Here is a 22,689-nt window from a genome sequence, read left to right on the forward strand (position 1 = left end):
CTAAAAATAACTTTCTAAATTGCTTCTTGCCTAAGCTGGAGATATATAAAGGTTCTCATCTTGCTGTAGTACTTAGAGCAGTTCTTGGTTTCAGTGATGTAAGTTTGAAGGACATTTCTGGGGAGCTGTTTCTCCTCTCTCTGCTTCTCCTTGTTTGGCAGAATTCTGTAAGGCCTGATCTATGTTGCATCTGGGAAGCACATAGCTGCAAACTTCATAGGATAGCAAAGTTCATTCCAGAAGATTCACAAAATGCCATAAAATCTATTGGTGAACATCTATAATGTTGTCACAGCTACCTTGTCATTGCTGAGATAATTATACCATAACTAATGTATATTAAATAAAAAAGAATTTACTGGGACTCATGGTTCCAGGGGTTAGAGCCCATGACCATCATGGAGTAGAGCACAGCAGCAGGCAGGCAGGCAGGGATGAAACTGTTGCACCAGCTGAGAGATTATATTTTGATCCATAAGCATTAGGCAGAAATAGTGTGCTAACTGGAAATGACTTAGGCTTTTTTGAAATCTCGAAACCCTAACCCCAAGTTAGGATTAAACAAAATCACATGTCCTAATCCTTCCCAAACAGTTCGATTAACTGGAGACCAAGAATGAAAACATGAGCCCTTCTCATTCAAACTACCATAAGTTGTAAAAGAAGGATCAGTAGCTACTACATTTTCTGGCCAGTAGTCCTTCATTTTGGCACAGTTTGTAAATAAAAATATATAATACAATTATCCTTAACATAAACCATAATAGAGGAGATCTGAAAAAATATCCTGATATGCTCTGACAATGGGTCCCAGGAAATGACCTCAGCATCCTTCCATCTGTAAAAGTCCACATGTCATGAGCTCCGGGCAGAAGCTAGAATATTGTAGTGGGATATTTTCCCACTACATTTGTATAAAGCTCAGCAATTGGGCTGTATGAAAGGTAGGCGGAGTGAGGAGTCAAGAAGAGAAGAAGAGGAGGAGCTAAGAAGAGAGAAATGTAGGAGCCATGGAGAGCCACACATATATGGAGAGCGGTCCTGAGTAACAGGACCTAGATTATATCTAGGTTAGTTAATTGGTTAACACTTCCGATTGTGTGGGCATCTTGTTAATTTGAGCATTACCAAACATATAAAGCCTTTGGATAACTTTTAAGCATTTGAGTCTCATTTTTACTGGGTACGACGTGGATGACAGAATGGTCTGGGCTGAGCCCAACCTTGTGGAGACAGCATGGTAGATTGGCAGAGCCATCTCCCATGCTGGCTTCTTGTGGGTTCCAGGTTCAGTGTTCTGGCCTGCCTGAGCTGGCGGCCTGAGCTAAACAGCTGCGTGTTCCTGCTGCCACTAGTGGCCTCAGGCCTTGCCTAGTTGGGAAGATTGCAGGCACTGGAACCACAAGGCAGATTGGGTGATGCCATTTTTAAATATAGTAACAGAATATGATTTCTACTTAACAGACTACATGCAATGAAACTCCTCCTCACCACAGGTAGCAGTGTTTTTGCTATCTGTGGTTTTGCTTCTGAGTAGTTGAAAATTTGAATTCTTATTTTTTGGGTTTATACCAGCTGGTGGGTGGGAATAGAACATTGCTTTCCACTCAGAAGGCTCTTTCTTTCCTCTGTCTCCTTTGAGGAAAATCTTCAATAATAGAGACTTCCAAAACATAACTCCTAGTATTGCTATCATCCTCAGTCTGTCTTCTTTTATGATGTCTAGAAAAACATGTCTGCACATCCTGGGAAAGAATTAGGACTACTGGATCCCCAGTTGCTTAATAGAAATATTGTAAGAGTTGTCATCCTTAAAGAGAATTTTTCTTGAGGCAAGGAATACCTGAAAGAAGCAGCTCCAACATTATGAACTAAGTGAAACCTATGAATTTTAGTTGCCTAAAAACGTACATTCATCTCAATGCCACTTAGCTATGAGTTCATAGAATGTCTATACTAATGAGATCATCTACAGTCAAACAGACTTGCAAATCAATACTAAATTCTATAATAGCATAGATTTTAGAACAGTTACCTTGGATATTAAAGGATTTGAAAAAATGATAAAACTGAATAAATCCTTTGTGGCTTTATTTTGTCAATGTTGTTTTCAAGTTCATGACAGACATCTCTGTTTGAAGTCTAATTTACTGTGATCTCTTTTTTCTTTCAATCAACTAAACAAGTTGACATAGAAAGATGATGGGTACTCAAAGATTTTCTGTTGTCAGCAATTCAAAAATACCTATCTGGTATCTTCCTCTTTGGGTCAAAGTATGTCAATGTTTCTTTGGAAGTTAGTGAATAACTTGTATTTTCTACAATATACTAAACAGAAGTTGGCATCAAAGGAAAAGAACTTGCTTAAGGCTCATGATGATGACTGAAAGAAGAAAAAGGTATGTTCCTAATTTTCCCATTATTTTTTTCTACTTCACTTTTATCCCCTATCCCACTAGTGTCTTAAATTGTGACTGAAGGTTTCCTAGGTACTTTCTAGGAATTCTTTCTACTTTAGTTTCTTTTCCCTGTAGAAATATCTTGATAAAGCAACTTAAGGGAGAAAGGGTTTATTTATGATCATGATTCAAGATTAAAATTCACCATGAAAGGAATTCTCAGTAATAGGAGCTTGAGGAAACTCCATGGTCACATGGTGCCACAGCCAAGAAGCTGTTTGATGGGTGCTTGTACTCAGCTCACATTTTTCTTTTAAGATCTCATCCCAGTGAATGATATCATTCATATGGATGAATACCCAGCTCAATTATCCCAAAACTTCCCTGTGTTCTGGCTTGTTTTATGTCACCTTGACATAAAGTAGGGTCATATGAGCAGAAGGATCCTTAATTGAAAATTTTTTTTTCTAAAAACTTGCTTGTGTAGAAGCTTGTGGTGATTTTCTTTGATTGATGATTAATATGGGAAATTTTATCTCACAAATGGGTGACACCATTCATGTTGTGACCCTGGACAGGACATATAAGAAAGTTGTCTGGGTAAGTCACTAGAAGCAATCCAGTAAGTAGCACTTCCATCTTCTCTGCATGCTCTCTACCACCTGGTTCCTGCCTTGAGTTTCAGTATTGACTTCCCAGAATGATGGACAGACAATTGGACATATAAGGTGAAATAAATCTTTGTTCTCCACAAGCTGCTTTTGGTCATGATGTATTACCATATATAAACACAAACAAAAAGGTTCCCATATAAACTTGCTAATCTAACCTAGATAATGCCTGGCAGCTTGCTCACAAGTGATTATAGATCCTGTTACCTTCACAACTAAAAAGGAGTTGATAATTACTTGCATATTCTTTTCACCCACAGGGAAATCCTATGGTAGGACAGGCCTAAAATGTCATCTACTGAGTAGGCTAAGGCAAGTGAATGAAATATTTACTTGAATTTTTTTTTAAAAAAATAGGGGCTGGGAATACAACTTTATTGGTAGAATTTCATCTTTAGGACTAAATGAAAAGGATTGTGGAGGTCATACCTATCATCCAAGTACTTCTAAAGTAAAGATGGAGGAATTAGTCATTTAAGAGTGGTAAAAACAAGCCTGAGATACATGAAATGCTGTATTAAAATAATAGAATGATTTTTATTGAAATTAATTTTAAAATGAAAAATGACTGTATACAAAGCTTCCCAGTAGAATGGCTTCATAGCTTGTGAATGCATCTAGGATCAGGCCCAAGTAACACACACACACAGACACACACACACACACACACACACACACACACACACACACACACAGGTAGATGCTTAAAGAAAGATACACACTTTAATGTTTAGCTTTAATGGTCCACTTGCTGCAACTTCAGATCAGCTGGGAAGAGAGTCAATTGAATCTTTATTAAACTGGCCTGTGGCATGTCTGTAGGAGATGATCTTGATTCTTGATTGAGGTAGAAAGACGTACTCTGAATGTGCTCTACACCATCACATGTGTTGAACCATGGACTGCATAGATATGAAGAAAGCTACTTAAGGGCAAGAAAAAAAAAAATTCATAGATTCTCATTTCTCTTGACTGTGGGTGTAATGTGACTGGCTCCCTACTTGAGTTCTTGCCTCAACTTCCCTGAAATAATGGATTCTAATCAGGAATCATAAGCCAAACAAATTCTTGGTTGGCAGATTTTCTTTTAAACTCAGCAATAGAAGGTAAACTAGGAGAAACACACACACACAAACCTGCATGCATATATACATAAACACAAAGAGAGCAAAAATAAGTATAGATTCTTAACTTGTATAGCTGACATCAGGGACATAGATCTTGTCCCAGGCATTTCCAGATCTTGGTGCACATCTTCCTCGGAGGCTTCTTTCTTGTAGCCTAGTCCAGATATAGGGGCTTAAAGGCGCTATTTTCAGAGACCTCTACCCCACTCGGAGGAACCTGCTGGGAGGTTTGACTCACCTCATAGTCTATGTCCAGGGCATCGGTCTCACCCTTGATTCGGAAGTGCTGCGCGTTCGTGTCCACGGTGAAGTTTGCCTGCTTGCCCACACGCTCTAGGAGAACTGAATGCCAGTGCTGGTCATCCAGAAGGCTGCCCAGAATGGCCGAGGGTTCATTGCTGCTGACCCGGACATTACTGCCATCTATAGACAGAAGAAGGCAGAATGGAATCTTTGCCCAGGCAGCTTTGAATTCTATCCATCAACGGCCCTGAGCAGCGGATACCTGTGGTTTCTTCAAACAAATCCAGCTCAAGCAGTACCTCTACAGTGCACACCATCAGGCATTTGGAGTCATGCACAGACTTTCCTCTTAGATCCAGAACCCAGTTCTAGCTCAAATGATACACACCTCCATTTCCTGACAGGGAATACACCGTTTCCAGGACACCAGCAATTGCATGGTGACAGGAGTTCTTATAATCTTGACCCAACTTCAGAGGAAGTGAGTGGTCATAGAGTGTATCTGCGCGCGCGCACACACACACACACACACACACACACACACACACAAATAACCATCCCAGATACAACTGTTGAATGCTAACTGTATTAACTGAGTCCCTCCACAAAAAAGGCGATGGCTACCACTACCACATAGAAATTGTCTCAACATTAAAAGGAAACTAACATTACTTATACATAATTTTATATATATATATATATATATATATATATATATATATATATATATATATAGTGTGTGTGTGTGTGTGCATGTGTGCAGGTATGGAATCAGTTTTCTCCTTCTGTCCTGTGTGTTCTGGGATCTAACTCTATCAGGCTTAGAAGCAAGAACCTTTACCCATCAATGTGCTTCTGAGACATTTAATTTTGTTTGAGGGAGTAGTTTTTATGCCCACCCCACGCATAATATGATAGATACGTGTATCTCTTCTCTTTCTTGCATTGGGTTCTCCTTAAACCCACCAGTACTCAATTGTGCTTATGTAACAATGTATGACCTTCAGGGGTCAGGAGCAGCTAGTTAGTCTCCCTATGGCTACTCACTCTTACTTTCAATATGGACAGATCTTAGTGTTTGTCTCACTGAGTAAGGATGCCTGACTTCCTGCAGTTGTAGGAGTGGGGACATCACACAGCATACTTAGAAAGTAGAACTGGTGAATTAATGTCTGCTTCTGTTTTGTTGATTTATTATTTATTTATTTATTCCACAAGCCTTCAATTCTCAGCATTGTCAGACTATGTTAATGACTTAATAAGTTTTCCCTTATCTTTTTCCTGTCTTCTTCCTGCCCTTTCTCTGAAGGACCTTGTAATATAACAGTACTAGTCATGGTCATATCGAGAGAAGATATAGAAGAGGTGGAGCTCTCTCTTCTGCGAGTACCAGTGTTGGTATCTTCTAGTTATAATAGGACACATGACCACATAAACACAGACAAGAGACTAAGCACACAGGAAGAATTAGTATCCACCCAGATTGGAGGAACTGTCACCCAGGCTGAAGGAAGGATTTCAGAGCAGAGAAGAGCAGTGGCTTTTCTTCCAAAAGATGCTTTGGTTGGGTATTTTGGCACAGCAAGAGGTAATGAACACTTAGTTCAATTCATCCTTCTTCTGTAAGTTATAGAATTTATGAAGAACATTTCATACCCTTTCATATTGTCTAAAACATCTGTCCTCCTCCTTTAACAATCACCCTTAGAGCTTAGCACATGAACATTTGTTATCTGATATTTAGTTTTGTCCAGTTATATGAGGACATATAGCATCTTAGTGATTGGTGTGTCAGGATGCTTGGTAAGATTCAAAGAGCCTTCAGATCCATGTTCTCATAAAATTGATAAGCATCATGGAATGTGATTAGAAAGAACATATAGAAAGACTGGAGATAGAGTTCAATTGTTAGAGAGCTTGTCTAACATCCATAAGATCCTGAGTTTCATCCATAGTACTGAATTAACTGAGCATGTAGTACCTGTAGTCTCAACAGTCCTTTGGTAGAGGCAGGAGGACCTGAAGTTCCAGGTAATTCTCAACTACATAATATGTTTAAAACCAGCCTGGCATGCATGAGTCTGTCTCCCCACAAAACAAAACAAAAAAGAAATACTATACAGGACTGTCAGGTAACATAAATAAAATATGTATGTGTATATGTATTAAAGGGCCTGAATGTAGACTCTCAATAATGAGAAAATTGGAATAAAATGGCTTTCAGAAGTCTTGATAATTATTCTATAGATACATGTTAGTTAACTTAATAAGATGCCTGAAATTCAAATAGCTATAAAACACGTGATCACTGGTTTCTTCAAAGTTGAAGAAACTTACCATTGTCTTCATAAATTGTCATACAGCCCGTGGCTTTAGCCTCTGATCCCTGCACCTGGCCTGGAAAGAACACTTAGCTCCGCTAGTGCTCTATGGCAAGACTCTCAGTGTCCCACAGCTGCTGGAGTTAGTGAACATTCCACCTCCGTTCCAAAGCATTGGACTGTTGTAAGAATGAGCAATCTGTGTGCGCTCTTGATATCGTGTTTACTACTTTACAACAGCCCCACAATTCTGCACTTTTATCCTCTGTCTGCCTGTGTGCTTCTTACTTTTGTAATTCTACAGAATGCATATTGCTGTGGGCAATTGAAAGGAATCTTGTGAATGTTAAGAGGGGAAACACTCTACCCCCATGGATTGAAGAGTAAAATCTCATTCCTTGCTGGTAATTCTAAAACAAATTTCTGAGTTCTAGCCTTGGAAAGAAGGACAAGGCAACTGCGCAGTGTAATTTCTCCACAAAACCAATTTCTACCCAAAGGGCACAGCACACATAACTAGATAATGCAAACTGCCACTTTAACAGTAAACAGTGTGCTATGTATGTCTCTAGTTTACTCTCTTCTTTCTTTTTATTACTCTGTGTGTGTATCTGTGTGTGTGTGTGTGTGTATCACATGTGTGTGCAGAAGGTCAGTCTCCTGTTAATCACTCTTCATTTTTATGTTGTTGATGTTTTGGATTTTTTTCTTGTTTATTTTATTTATTTATTTATTTATTTATTTATTGGTTTTTTTGAGACAGGGTTTCTCTGTGTAGCCCTGGCTGTCCTGGAACTCACTCTGTAGACCAGGCTGGCCTTGAACTCAAAAATCCGCCTGCCTCTGCCTCCCAAGTGCTAGGATTAAAGGCGTGCTCCACACTGCCCGGCGATTTTTTTCTTGTTTACAGCAAGGTCTTCCACAGAAATAGAACTCACCAAATAAACTAGGGAGGATGGCCAAGGAGACTCAGGGATTCTTGTTCTCTGCCTCACCAGCACTGGAACTACAAGCATCTGTGATTGTTTTTGTGTGTTATGGTGATTTTATTCCAGTCCATATGCTTGTATTACAAGAAAGTTAGCAACAAAGTTATCTTCCCGCCCACAGGTTTCACTCATCTTATGTGTTAGCCATCAATTTTATGAATTAAACTTGCAAATCTGTTGGTTGGGTTCTTCCTACTTCTTTTTCTTATATTTACCATGACAACCAAGAGACTTGGAACTGACACTGAAGAACAATAATAAAGATCTACATTGTTTGCTATTGGCAGCAAGGCTATATAATGGAATTTCTCATGTTCTCCTGATGACTAAAATATAGCTTGCTCTGATGTCCTCTGAGTACTTTGAGCTTGTACATTGCATTGGAATACGTTCCTACTTCTCACCTACTAGATTGTAAATACTAATAACAATGTGTTTTCTCTCCCTTATTATAATAAATATTAATAGGTAACAGGGATGTAGTGTCAAACCAAAAAAAACATTTGGAGTCCAGAAAATTGGCTCAGCAGGTTAAAGGTATATGCCATTGAACCTGATGTCCTAAACCACATGGGGAAATGTGACTCTCAACCCCTGAAAGCTGTCCTCTGCCATTTACACCTGTGCTGTGGCACAGTACAACCACATACAAATAAATCAATGAATGTCATTAATTTTAAAATAAAACACTTTGTTTTATTGCTCTAATATACATCTTGTTTGTGTTTATTTGTTTGATTGTTTGTTTTCCCTAGAGGAGAGCTGATTTCTGATTTTCCGGAGTTAGAAACCCAGTACTTCCCTCTCTCCTGTGGCCTGCAATGCACTTCCATTCTTCCATGAGAAGGTCTAAGAGCCAACCTCCCTTTTGTTATGGGTTGAAAAGTTGGGTACAGTGAATGTAGACCTACTGGCAGTGAAGGCGAGCCCAAGGAGAAGCATGCCCAGAGAGGAAAGTAACACCCTCCTGCAGAGAAGTTAAATAGTACTCATTACTAAACCAGCTGCTTGCTCTTCAGGTCCCAGGTTTATCCTTCCAAGGCCAGTCCTTGTAACAAAGGAAAGGGCAGGGATTCCTCACATTAAGAAGAACAAAAACAAGTGTTTCATGCTGACACTTAGGTGTGGTTGGTTTTATAGTTTTGGTTTTGTTTCTTTGTTGTTGTTGTTATTTTGTTTTGTTTTTGTTTTTAATTTGGTTGCATTGGTTTGTTTTTGTTTGTTTGTTTTGTTTTGTGTCTTGTAGGCTTTTATGAGAAGCTCATTTTTGTAAGTTCTTTTTTGTTTGTTTGGTTGGTTGGTTTGGTTTTTGGTTTTTGGTTTTTTGAGACAGGGTTTCTCTGTGTATCTCTGGCTGTCCTGGAACTCACTCTGTAGATCAGGCTGGCCTTGAACTCAGAAATCCACCTGCCTCTGCCTCCCAAGTGCTGGGATTAAAGGCATGCACCACCAATGTCCGGTGTAAGTTCATTTTTTAAGTTAATTTACATTTTGAGTTCTGAAAAAATTAATTTTAAGTATGTAGATTAAGAAATATACAAAAGGTATATATACATTTCTGTGCATAGGAATATTGTATTATCAAATGACTTCTGACAAAAGAAAAGTCAATGTAATGCTATTATATTTCATCAGGTAGATGAAAGGTATAAAAATAAATGCTATTCTACTCTCATGAAGACAAAGAAAACAGATTACTTAGTGCTTCAGTGACTCCATTCGATGTGTGAGAAGATGCTCCCACGTATGCTATAGTGACCTTGTACAAAATGACTATGAACACCTGCAAACTTGCATTTGAATTGCTAACACTCTTTTTCCAAAATAATAATAATAATAATAATAATAATAATAATGATGATGATGATGATGATGATGATGATGATGTAAGACCCCTGAAGAGAGAGACCCTTGCTCAAGTACTGGAGACCAGCGCTCGCCCCAATGACCACTGAAATCGGTACTTGATGCATCCCAGCAAGAGTCTTTACTCAGAAACCCCTAGAACTCAGGTAAAAGCCAGCTCCAGCAACGCATGCTTGCAATCCCAGTTGGGAGCCTGAAGGCAGGGATCAAAAATAGCATCAGGAGTATCCTTAGGGTTTGTTTATTTGTCAGCCTGGCCAAATCAGAAAGCTACAGTATCAGTGAGAGACTGCCCCCAAAAGACGGGGAACATTGTTCAAAAAAAGACACCCTACATTCACCTCTGGTCTCAACAGTCATATGCACATATAAGCATAGGTCTGACCGTACCCAGGTTCAGGTACAGGGCTAGTCTGCCCTTCTGGAGCTCTAGGGTGATGTGATCTCCACGTTGTCCTTCCCCATGGAACAGAACTCCATCTCCTTGTATGGCCTTGAATTTAAGAGAGATCACATCTTTGAGGGTGGTCATTGTCTTCTGATTGAACCTATATAATAGTGAACTCTGGCCATCAAAGTCAGCAACATCCGATCCTGAGAACAGAGAGAAGAGAGATAGAAACATCAGTATATTTCCTCATAACAGCTTTTCTTGCTTCTCATCTTTAATACTGGTCAGTTCACAGGAATGTTCCTTAAATCTGGAAGATCTCTTTTACAAGGAGACACATAGAATAGAACAAATTTACATAGAATTCAAAACATTATTTATTTGTAGGCATTACAGACACACCAGACTGATGTAGAAATTCTCATTCATGATTGTTGAACAAAATAAGAGAAGAACAATAAATGGCAACTCCTGAAAAGGTAGCTGTTCCATAACTCCCTTCAAGGAGGAGTACTGAGTATGCGAGCTTCAAGTTCATGCTCGGGCCTTCATATGGGAAGGATAGTGTTAGACAAAAGTAGTACAATACAGGAGATTTAGAAATGAAGGGGCCTTCAAAGTAAGGAGAAGCTTGCTTTAAAGTCTGGAGAGACACATCAAAATAGAAAGAATAAGAGGGAGATAGGCTAAGTGAAAGGAATATACAGCTGCTATGCAAGGAATACCAAGACAGGCCAGAGAAGCTTCCTCAGAGAGCAACATTTAAAGTTCCTATGAAGAAATCCCTATGACAAGTCTTGGACTCATCCTTGAAACAAATGAAACACCCAAATATTTTACAACCTTTCAAGCGTTGAAGACTGATTGCTCTTTAAGCACTTTGCAACACTGATAGTTGCTGTGAGCTGTGGCCTGGTTTGGGCTATGTGATTTGACATAAAAGCCAATGTCCTATCAATGATATGTCAGTCTGTACTCATATTCTGCCTCCTTCTTGTTGTTTTGTTGTTATTGTTAAGACAGTGACTTAAATAGCCCAGGTTTTTCTTGAATATACAACATTTTCTAGGATGAGTTTGCACTGTCTTCCTGTCTCTATATTCTGAACATTAGGATTACAAGAGTGACTTTCAATTCACCTTCCTCTCTCTGTATCCTGAGTGCTATTATTAGAAAAGTGTATCTTGTACCTGGTTTTATGCCGTGCTGGGAATATTTCATGGTCTTCTGCATTGTACATACTCTCTCAACCAGCTGACCTGCCTTCCAAACTCTCATTTTTTACTGAACATGGTTCTCAGCAATTAGGCGTACAGGATGACCAGTGAGTTCCAGAGACCTCCTGCTTCCATCCTAACACTAGGATAATAGAAATGTGTCACAGATCCAAACTTATAACATGTGTGCTGAATTCATGTTGCGATGCTTGTATTTTGATATCAAGCATATCCACCACTTAGCAATCTCCATATCCCCTTGGTAGAATTATTGCAAATAACTTGCATATTCTTTCATTATTTGTATTACAAAAAATATGCTGTAAAATGTTATTACTTTTATAATATAAAAATGTGAGACTACTTAATTATAATATGGAAGGAATTCATCATACACCATCTTTTCAGGGTGAAACAGAGGTGAAGGGCTGAGTGGACATGATACAATTTTCCTTATTTGCAATCCAGGTACAACAAAAATTCAAATTTTCAGTATTTACTATGTAATTAAAATTCTTCAATTGAGTATTCATAATGAAAACTTAATTGATTTTCTTGTTCAAGGATATTGGATTATCCTTAATAAACAAAATTTTGAAATGAACAATCATGATTTTCTTTAATTACCTAGAAAGTAAAATTCCATAATTTATTCTTTACATAATATAGTTTTTAAAAGTTCCCAATGACTTTAGATTGTACAATGCAACTCACAAAATATAGAGTTGTTTTCATAATCTCCTGTGCTTTTCAATACCTTCCCAGAAGATGCTAGTATTACATCTATGCATACTGTGTTTACTGGACTTCAAGCTGAACCTAAGGAGTTCTTGGCACTGTTACCCTCTCTGGGGTAATGAGCACCATGACTAGACAAAACATAGAGCTATACTTCACTAGCTGTATCTCCCTTGCAATTTTATTTATAAGGCTTAAATTCATAAATAAGAGCTATACATTAGAAACACATTTAAAATGTTCTTTAAAAACCCTTCAGGGCTGGGAATATGACTCAGTAGATAAAATGTTTGCTGTGCATCAATGAGAACCAGACTAAGCTCAGATCCCTAGCCATCCTTTAGAACAACCAGAAGTACCTGTAATCCCAGAACTGTGGAAACAGAGACAGTAATATCCTGGGGTCTTACTAGCCAGCAAGAATAGCTAAAAAGGCAACCTTCAGATTCAATGTGAGAAATATCTTTAAAAATCAAGCTTTTGAAAACTGAGAAAGTCAAGACTCAGAAGCTTTTAAACTGGCCCATCGACATTCACAAGGTAGTGAGCAGTTTAACACTGAAGGCAAGTTTTGCCTCCTTAAGTAATGGGGTATTTCAAGGATCTTGTGAGATGCAAAGGACTTTGTGCAGTTTGAGGGAAACATACACTGTGGAATTTAAAACAGCAAAAATATTAAGTATATAACAACCAGGCTATTATCCATACAAACAGAGAGATAGGTAAAGTGGAAGTGCATAAATCTCAGAGGGAAGGGGAAGTACATTTTCCATGTGGACTGGAGGATAGATGGGAATGGGAGGGGTCAGGTGGCAGGAGATGGAATGAGAACATGCAGGGAGAGGCATCTGGAATTGGGGATGATTTGGGGGCCTGTGTGGGAACCTAGTGCAGTAGAAATTTCTGGAAACTATGTGGTGACCTTAGTGAGAATCTCTAGTAATGGGGGATACCGAGTCTGAATTGTCCATCTTTTGTACCCAAGCAAGGCTGCCAATGGCAGGACTGGAGAGCCTGGTGTTGGGTTGTTGTCTAAGAGCATTGTCTGGCCTTCTCCAAGCAACCTACATTGATGCTAGGACAGAGGGTTGGTCTCTCTAAATGGACAGCAAAGTCCTGTTGCAGAGGACAATATCCACACAGATCATTGAATATAGAGAAGTTGAGTTGGTGCTGAAAGAAATTTTATGGGTCCCACGAAAAACTAATAAAATAGCAGGGCCCTGTAGATTCCTTCTCCCAAACCCAAGTAGCTAAAAATGCTGCCCTTAGGGCTGGCTAGCCAGAGGCCCAGTTAATCAGTTACCAAGGAATGTAGAGTTACAGGACAAAGGATGAGGCCTGTTAAAGCCATCCCAGGAACTAGCTGATAAGAAAGTTATGCAAAGCTCTGCGAACCTAGATAAGCATCCGCCTGCAGAAACTGCACTCTGCCCCCACGGTCTAATACAGCCTGCTGATGTTCAAAAATTGTAAAACCACCAATCATGTGTAATTGCGTGAAAGTTTCCTCCCTTTCCCCACCCTGTGTCTATATAAACCCTAAACCTTGGAGCTTGGCAGTCAGGCCCTCTGTCTCTTGCATGAGACACGTGTTGGGTGGCTGGGAGTCCTCCGCCATTAAACTACCTCACCTCATGTGCTTGCAGCAAGCGGGTGTCTCGTGAGTCTTTGGGTGTGTGCCATCCTGAGACTGGAGTGGGGGCCCCTTCTGGGGGGTCTTTTAGCCTTTCAGTGCCTGTTTGAAGCTTCACTCCTATGTTCTTGTCTCTTTAGTGAGAAGGTACTCTATAGGCTACTTAAAGAAAAATGTTGCTATCAACTCAGCCAAAAACACTTTTGACCTACCTACAATCTGTCCTGCTTGCAAGATGTGCTGGGGCAAATATGATGTAGAACTTGGGGGAATAACCGAGCAATGTCTGATTTAACTCGAGACTCACTCCATGAGAGGTTGTCCATGCCTTACACTGGTTGAATAAGCCAGGAAATAGAAATCAGGTTGCCCAGAAATCTAGGGTAAAATATGATTCCTAATAATATTTGCTGTATTCATACATTCAATTCATTCGATCATCATCAGAGAGATTTCCTCTAGAAGTAGTTGGGAGGAGATGCAGATGCGCGCAGCAAGGCATTCTCCAGGAAAGTCCTAAATTGGATGTTTCCATCTGGTCTCTACCCTCAGAGACAAAATGTTGTGGGATTCAGAGGGCATGGAGGACACCAGGAGAAGATGGCCCACTGAATCCATTAGCAGGGATGAAATGAGCTTATACAATTTAAATCAGCAAGCACAGGGCCTGGAGAAGTTGGCACGAGGTTCTATCTGTATATAATGTGGTTGTTAGCTGGGTGTTTTGTGTGACACCTAAGGGTTACCTAGTGTGCCTTTGACTCATTTGCTTCTCTTGGGACTATTTTCCTCGTGTTGGATTGCCTTTTCAAGCCGTGGTGTGATGTTTTTTGCTTTGTCTTATGGTATTTTGTTTTGGCTTGTTTGTTTGTTTGTTTGTTTGAATGCCTGCTCTTTTCTAAAGGGAGACAGAGCAAGAGTAGATTCAGGTGGGAGGGCAGATGTGGAAGCTGGGAGTAGTAGAGGGAAGAGAAACATTGGTCTGTTTGTACTGTATTTAAAAAGAATCTATTTTAAAATAAACATGAAATAGAAAAAAAGTGAAATAAAAAAGAAGAAAAGAAACCAAATCAAAGAAAAGTAGAGACCATGTAAGATGGTCCAGCAAGTAAAATGCTTGCTATGCAAGCCTAACAGTGGAGTTTAATCTATGAAACCGACAGAAAAGTAAAAATGACAGACTAAACAAGGTTATTCTGTGACCTCCACATGTGCACCGTGTTAGGATCCAGTAACAACCACACAAATCACTCACACACCAATATCAAACAGGTATTGTTGATTTATTTAATGACCACTGCAAGAATGGTTAATAAGGGATGCAGCCCAGAGTGTGGAGCCCAAACTGTGACCCCGGACAGGTCTCAGAACCAGTTTTATATGGGAAAATAAGGATCAGCTTTATTTACAACATTTACAACATTTGCAATGTATAGGCTATCTAAACAAAGCAGCTGTCTGACATTGGGACCAGGAGGCTAGGTGATCTCCAAAGTCCATTGAGGCTCTTTGACAAAGTGCATCAAGTTGTTTTTATAAAAGTAAGGACTAATAAATCAAGTTAAGGTATGAGCTACAAATTGAAGGTTGAGGGAATATGAAGATCCATTGTCAAGTTTTAACATTTAACATGCCACAGTATATGCCCAGCCCCAAATACATATAAAGCATGCATGTTCATGCACGTGCACATGCAAACACACACAGATTTTAAAAGTTAAATATGATAGTTGTGGGTAGGTTTCTTTTTTTTACAAGTTAATATGGACTTTCCTGGATCCTAGTCCTTTTCATTTCTTCCTGCACACAAAATCCAAAGTCATTCCACTAGTGGTTTATCCTGAGTGAGCCTGAGCAAAAACCACTCCACTTGTAAAGCTTTTAGGACAGATTTGTGGAACCTTTGCTATAGGCGTGGATTGAAATTTGGATGGTACTCATGGTGACTTCCAGATTCTCATGCCCTGGAACAAAGACTTGGATTGGAAGCAGGTTAGAGTGCTTGAAGTAGAGACAGATTATGAAGAGAGATTGGCAGAATGGGAGTTGGCCTGAAAGCTAGGAACTCAAAAGCTTGATGACAATGGGTCATGAAGATTGCGACCTTTTGTGTCTTTTTGACAAAGGTTGTTTTTTTTTCTCTGAATTTGTATACTGCACATGATCTGTAATAACATTGCTTGTAGATGTGTGGTGGTCTTATGGTCATCCTCAGTTCTATTTCCCTGATGCCTACTAGGATCCTACTAGGGCTCTTTCTCCTAGCTGATTAGCATGATCTCAGGGCTGTCAAACATTTCAAATATTCTTAGTTTATACTTTGTTTTTTGTTTGTTTTCTTAGATGTGTATGCATATGGTGTGTATATGTATGTAAGCACATTTAACATATATATATATAAATATAATATATATAATATATTACATTTATATATGTGTGTGTATGATGTATGGATATATATATATATATATATATATATATATATATATATGGAGAAGTCACATATGGAAGTATAAATATATACAGATGACAGCCAGAGGTTAATGTAGAACATTTTCCCCATCTTAGTTATTGAGGCAGAATCTCTTACGTGAACCCACAGCTCATTGATAGCTAGTCTAACTTGTCATCTTGTTTAAGCGGTTCTTCTCCCTACTTGGTAAATGCTGGGATAATACATGGGATTCTAATCTGTATGTTATTTATGTGAGTGCCTATGACCTGAAATGATGTGTTCATACCAGTGCAACAAGTGCTTTACTCACAGAGAAATCTTCCCATCACCCTGACTTGATTCTTTTAATTCCTTTGGGCATATGTACCTGCATCATGGATATATATCATGGATGGGTAGTGACACCCTTGATAATGTGTTCTGGTTCTAAACTTTAATCTGGAAAATACAGACAAAACTCTCCACCCAGCAGAAGAAAACAGATCTTTGTGCTGAGGCAGACCAGAGGAGAGGTTTTGCACCCTCTCCAAGGTGAAGTAGAATCTTAGGAGTATAACAAACCAGGAAAAGTGTTTCTGAAGGTCAGTTGCATTGCCAGTAGATAGATGCCAGGAAGAGAGAACATACAAGGTCAGGTCTTTGATCTGTAAAGATCAATTTGTTCTAGTGTTAGGCCATGGAAGGGTATCAGGGCACAGGTAGAGGGAGTGATTAACAGGCCTCAGGCCCTAGAGAGATTTACATACTAATGAGGTACCAGAAGGCCAGAGGGTGGAGTAAATTAAGCATAGCTCCCCCCCCCCCCATTTAACTCAGGACTGCCCTGGGTTAAATACTGGGGGGGGGGGGGGGGGGGGCGGTGCATCCAGATCCATCCACCATCACCATGACAATAAAGCCTGTAAAAACCCATGAACTTTCTCCTGCCATTGGAACCATGCGGTGAGGAACTGTGGAGCCACAGCAGCCATGCCTAACTTCACCCTGGAAGAACCCAGAGTGTTCCCAGCCAACTACCCAGAGCCTGGCATGAGGAACCCTGCATTCCCCAGCCATATTAACTACAGTCTAGCCCCATCTTCATAGAATAGCATTATTATATACAAGAAAGCATGTCAAAAGTTTAAGATATAGGACCTTATAGAAGAAACTCTGAGCATGTGTAAGAAATAAAATCTGTTGGCTTGTTTTCAAAATAAAATTATCATAAGTCATCTTAGGTCCAGATACAAATGGACAGAAATCATTGGGAGTCCCTAACCTAGGAATCCTCAACAAATTCTAGTAGCTTGACAATCCTGGCTATCCAAAGTGTGAAGTAGATAGTTACTAACATCAAAGTTTACCTAGCAGCCTACAGTCTGATAATTTCTAAAATAAGTGGAACAACAACAACAAAAGCCAGAGATAAACTCATGTCCATTATTGCAGAGGAAAAGACAAACATAACCAACAGATGGAAAAGAAGATCAAGATAAAGTATTTTACACTCCTGATTACTCGGGCAATGAGAAATAAAAGGAATGAAGGAAGGAAAGGAAGATCTTGTGTTCTGTCTAATAGATTTATTCTCTGCTCTCTGTCAGTATGCCTGTCATTCTTAGAGACAATAAGTATTGCAAAGCAATAAGATAAACAGTTCTGGTTTCCTTATAGTGAGACTGCAGTCCTTTTATGAGGTGAGGGGCAACATTTCTCATAGCATGGCCCCAGAGTTGGTATGTTAAGCAGTACCCTAGGAGTTTGCGAGGTTTCTTGTTGTTTTTCTGGTGTATGCACCAGCTAGCATTCATAACTTCATCCACAATACCAGTGACATGGAACACAGTTGTTAGATACTTACTAGAGTGAATAATATTTCTCTCTTTCTCAAAATTAATTTCTACTATCTCATTACTGTAAACTCTATTCAATACAATCTGTGGTTTGCTTCAATGAAGACACATTGGTAGATTGTTTTCAGACTATGGTGGATAGGTTATTCATGCTCCTGTGAATCCCCAAGTAAGTATAAGTGGTATATCTCCCCAGCCTGGCATTCTGGGTCAAGGAATATCTTGCCTAGTTTCCTTTCTTCCCTAAGCAGCTCAAAAATGCCAATGAGTCCTAAGTTTCAACTAGCCGGAATTGTAGACCCAGGTGTCAAGCTTATTTTCTGAGAAAGACAGAGTCCTTTAGACAAATTATGGCATGTTTGATGGGTTTTAGAATCCTGTCAACAAACCAGCTAAAGAAGTCCTTTTCTGACTAAAACAGACCACGCTCGAGTTTGCTAATGGACTGAAGTACTGCAAGGTCCTGGGAGAAAGGTGATTTGGGTCTCAGAATCAGAAAGCTGAATATCAGTGTTGACAGGAGAAAATATTGACTCACCATGAGATGACTACCCACACTTGGACTCTTCAACTACTCAGAGTAATATAATGTAAATACATTTTGAAGCTTTTCTTATGATGCATTCTATGAAAATAAATATTATATTCAGATCATATTCTTGGACTGAAGACCTGAGAGTTTTGTCTTGTAATCCATTTACCACAAAGTGATACAAAGGCACTTTGAATTTTTATGAATTCCCTGTGAATTTTCCAGGCTTTATCAGCAACTCCAGTTACCTGAGCTGAACCCTCAGCACATAGGAAATTTCCAGAGTAAACTGCCAAAACTTATGGACAGTACTTCTAACAAAATTTTATGACTTCCTGTGTTTGTTGAGCAGTTGAAAGAAATAGGAAAGGGATCAATCAAGGCAAGGTAAAAGGATAAGTTACAACAAGGGAAAGCTAAAACCCTAAAATCCTAACCCAAGCACATGAGCTCTGGGCTTTTTTTTTTTTTTTTTTTTTTTTTTAGCTGAGGACTAAACCCAGGGTCTTGCGCTTGCTGGGCAAGCGCTCTACCACTGAGCTAAATCCCCAACCCCAAGCTTTGGGTCAGATATTCATCCATTCATCCAATCATTATCTACCAATTTACCCATCCACTTTTTTTCCCCATTTCTCCTCCTTCCTTCAGTCCTTCCTTCACTCTCTCTTTCCTATTTCTTATTTTCTGAAAAGGAATCTCCAATACACTGGGTTGGCCTCAGTCTTGCTGTGTAGCTGAGGATGTCCTTGAACTTCTGATCAGGAGGAACTTTTACCTCCTGAGTGCATGGATTCCAGGGGTGTAGCATGAAGGCTACTTTATACCATCTGGGAATTGAACCTTGTCAATCATTTTGCTAAGAAGGTCAAACTAGGTTCTTTTATGAGCATTTTCTTCATATTTTTAACATAGATCTGTGAATACACTTAAAATTTATATTAGACTGGTCACAAATTACAAAGATTATACCATGTTAGAGAAATTCTATGGTAGATTTTTTTCTTTTCTTTATACCTGAAGTCACTGTATGTATTGGGCTTATTCATTTCATTCTCAATGTGCGGCGTGCGTGTGTGTGTGTGTGTGTGTGTGTGTGTGTGTGTGTGTGCGCGCGCGTGCACACACGCGTGCGCGCAAGCACAAGAACACACTTGGTGTGTGCTGGCGAATGTGTATACGGTTTTGGTGTATATATACAAGAACATTTGGATGCCCAGGAGGAAATAAATTGTTGTTTTGTAGGACCAATCTACTCTGCAAGTAGGCTTCATTCTCCAGGAATCTTCCTTTCTCTGTATCCCACAACCAGTGCCATCACACCCAGCTTATTTTGACTATTGTTTTCCACCCACAGGGTTTCTAGGTACCAGTTTCTCATAATTGCATTTCAAGCACATTACCAACCAAACCATCTCCTCAGATTCATGTTGTAAATATTCTGAATTCATTTCAGTTCCATATCTGTGTGATGACATATATGACAAAGATGATGGGTCAATTCATCTGGAGAATTATAGACAACACTGTTGATATAAATGAGTCATCATGATGGAATGGCATGTAATAAAGTGTTAATGTGCTTCCTACAAATATTTTATCCAACAGGGCCTTGTGGGAGTAAAACAACAATAGATAAATAGCTAGGCAGGGACAAGAAGAATGGATTAGAACATGTCAGGCAAACTTCAAGACAAGACATTAAATAAGAAAAAAAATGGGTAGTCACGAGAAGTGGGCACTCCTTTAGGTATAGACAAAGGTTTCATTAAGGGGGGGGGACAACATTTCATAAGTATTTTTCACAAGTCACCAGAAGGAAAGGGACAACTGTGGCAAATGCTGAGAGTAGGAACACAACCCGCCTCAAAATGGCATCATACAGCTTTTAGCTAGCTCTCTGGTTTACTCCATTCTCAGTGTTCTCAGATGAAACATCCAGATGCTCCAGGAAGGCCACTCATTTGGTATTTAAATAGGAGTCTAGGAGTCTCAAAACTAGAGCAGAATGTTGCTAGTTTGCCCCTTTGTGTTAGTAGGTGTGATTTTCCAAAAAACAAACAAACAAAAAAACAAAAAAAACCCCAAAGAAACAAAAAACAAACAAACAAACAAACAAACAAAAAAACCAACATTTCCCAGGCGCCTGAAGATACTGTTGGCTTAGTACAGTGCTTGCTCTGAAAGTATGAGGATCTGAGTTCAGCTCTCCGGTTCTTTTTTTTTAAATTAATTTATTTATTTTTTTTAAATTTCAGATGTTCTCCTCTTTCCCTATTTGCCCCAAACCAGAAAACCCCTATCCCACCCTTCCTCCTCCTGCTTCTATGAGGATATGCCCCCCACTCATACACTCCCACCTCCCCACCCTAGAATTTCCCCACACTCGCCTTCACTAAACCAAGGATCTCCTCTCCCACCTATGCCTGACAAGGCCATCCTTCCCTACATATACAGCTGGAGCCATGGGTCCCTCCCTATGTGCTCCCAGGCTGGTGGTTTAGACCCTGGAAGCTCTGGTTGGTTGATATTGTTGCACTCCTCATGAGGCTGCAAACCCCTTCAGCTCCTTCAGTCCTCTCTCTAACTCCTTCATTGGGAACTCCATGATCAGTTCAATGGTTAGCTGTGAGCATCCGCCTCTGAATATGTCAGATTCTGGCAGACCTCTAAGGAGACAGCTCTATCAGGCTCCTGTCAGCATGTACTTCTTGTCATCCACAACAGCTTCAGCCTTTGGTGACTGCATAAGGGCAGGCAGAACAAGGGATGACTCTGTGAATAAGAGTCTGTGCTTCACAAGCAAAAGGTTCTGAATCTCCAGAACCTACAGTGAAAAATAAATAAATATTAGTAATTAGAGGGAGTGTATCCATTTACATGAAGAAGGGGGAAAGGATGGGGAAGGTTCCAGAGGGGAGACCTGGAGAGGGGATAACATTTCAAATGTAAATTACAAAAATATCCAATAAAAGAAAAGTAGAAAAAAAGAAAGAGAGTTTGAGACAACGGGCTTAAATTGTAGCTCTTTATCACAACTACTGATAAACACCAAAAATTCACTTGTGGACAGAATAGGTATTTATGTGTTGTTTTTCTTTTGAGACATAGGTTCTGACCTGTGCTGAGATTGAACTGGTTATGTAGTTGGGTTGACCTTGAACTTTGGATCATTGTGCCTCTATGTACTGTGTAGATGATGGGATTAAAGGCACACACAATTTGACTGTTTTGTGTAGTGCTGGGGACTGAAGCTGGGCTTTGTGCATGCTAAACAGGAATTCTTCTAACAGACCTATAATCAGTGCTCAGGGACTTAAATGAAACCAAAGGAAAGAAGTGATTCTTATGCAAAAATAAGTGTAAGGGGACAGGTGAGGAACACCAAGTAGAGATGTGTGTAGGAGCTGTTGCTCCTGGCAACGATTCAGTTTTGTCTCTGTAGCCTCTTGAAAGTGAAAATTGTAGGTGAAAATTGCCTTTGGAAATGAAATGCTAACCTGCTGTTCAGATGATTTTGATTGTTTTTCTTCTTCCAAGAAAAAGTTTTATGCCTGATGATTGAATACTTTCAGATATAAATTCAGGGCCACTAGGGAAGGTGAAAGTAAACTTTGTTCAGACCTCACCTTGTCTCATCTGCTTAGGGGTTTATTGTTACCTTAAAAACACTGTCCCTTAAAAAGTTCAAATAGTATTGAGTGAAATTGGCCTTATCCATGCCCATTAGAGGGGACCTAAGAAAATAAGTTTTTGGCTGTATAGAGCTCTTAGTTTGATAGGTGATATAGGTAATTTTTTAATTTAATATGCCTATATAGTATTTTAAAAATTTGTTTAAAACAGATGAACATATGATAAGTAATAAGTGATAGATTAATAATTAATAAAATAGGATAAATAATAGAAATATAGATGATAGATAGAAAGACAGACAAACAATTGTAAATGAAGTCACATACTAAATGAAGCTATACGTGAGAATCACATATTAATAGTGGGCATACAGGGAATAGAGCAGATGGTTTTAAGGGGCATTTGGAGTACACACATTTGGGAATGTCACAGGCAAACTAAGAATGACATTGATAAGGTTCGGAGGGTGCTATGAAATGGTGTCTTTTGATTTTTTTTTTTTTCCTCAGCATCTCATTCTGCAGTCCAGGCTGGCTTCAAATTCAAATTCATGATATTTTTTTCTTATTCATCTAATAGGTGATAATAATATAGATGAGCAAAATCTAGGCTCAAAATCTCTCTCACTCTCTCTCA

The 22,689-nt window shown here is 39.3% G+C and overlaps 1 protein-coding gene across 1 annotated transcript in view; it reads right to left on the bottom strand.

Moving 5' to 3' along the window:
- The window catches only part of LOC117716227 (contactin-associated protein like 5-1), a 688,126-nt gene that overhangs the window by 356,892 nt on the left and 308,545 nt on the right, over positions 1 to 22,689 (bottom strand). Inside the window, exons 5-6 of the mRNA XM_034513191.2 lie at positions 10,007 to 10,210; positions 4,436 to 4,620 (exon numbers count right to left, since the gene is read on the bottom strand). Of these exons, the coding sequence (XP_034369082.1) occupies positions 4,436 to 4,620; positions 10,007 to 10,210 (389 nt within the window). The remainder of the gene's footprint in view (positions 1 to 4,435; positions 4,621 to 10,006; positions 10,211 to 22,689) is intronic.

This window comes from Arvicanthis niloticus, chromosome 10 (genome assembly GCF_011762505.2).
Source record: "Arvicanthis niloticus isolate mArvNil1 chromosome 10, mArvNil1.pat.X, whole genome shotgun sequence".
Taxonomy (NCBI): Eukaryota; Metazoa; Chordata; class Mammalia; order Rodentia; family Muridae; genus Arvicanthis; species Arvicanthis niloticus.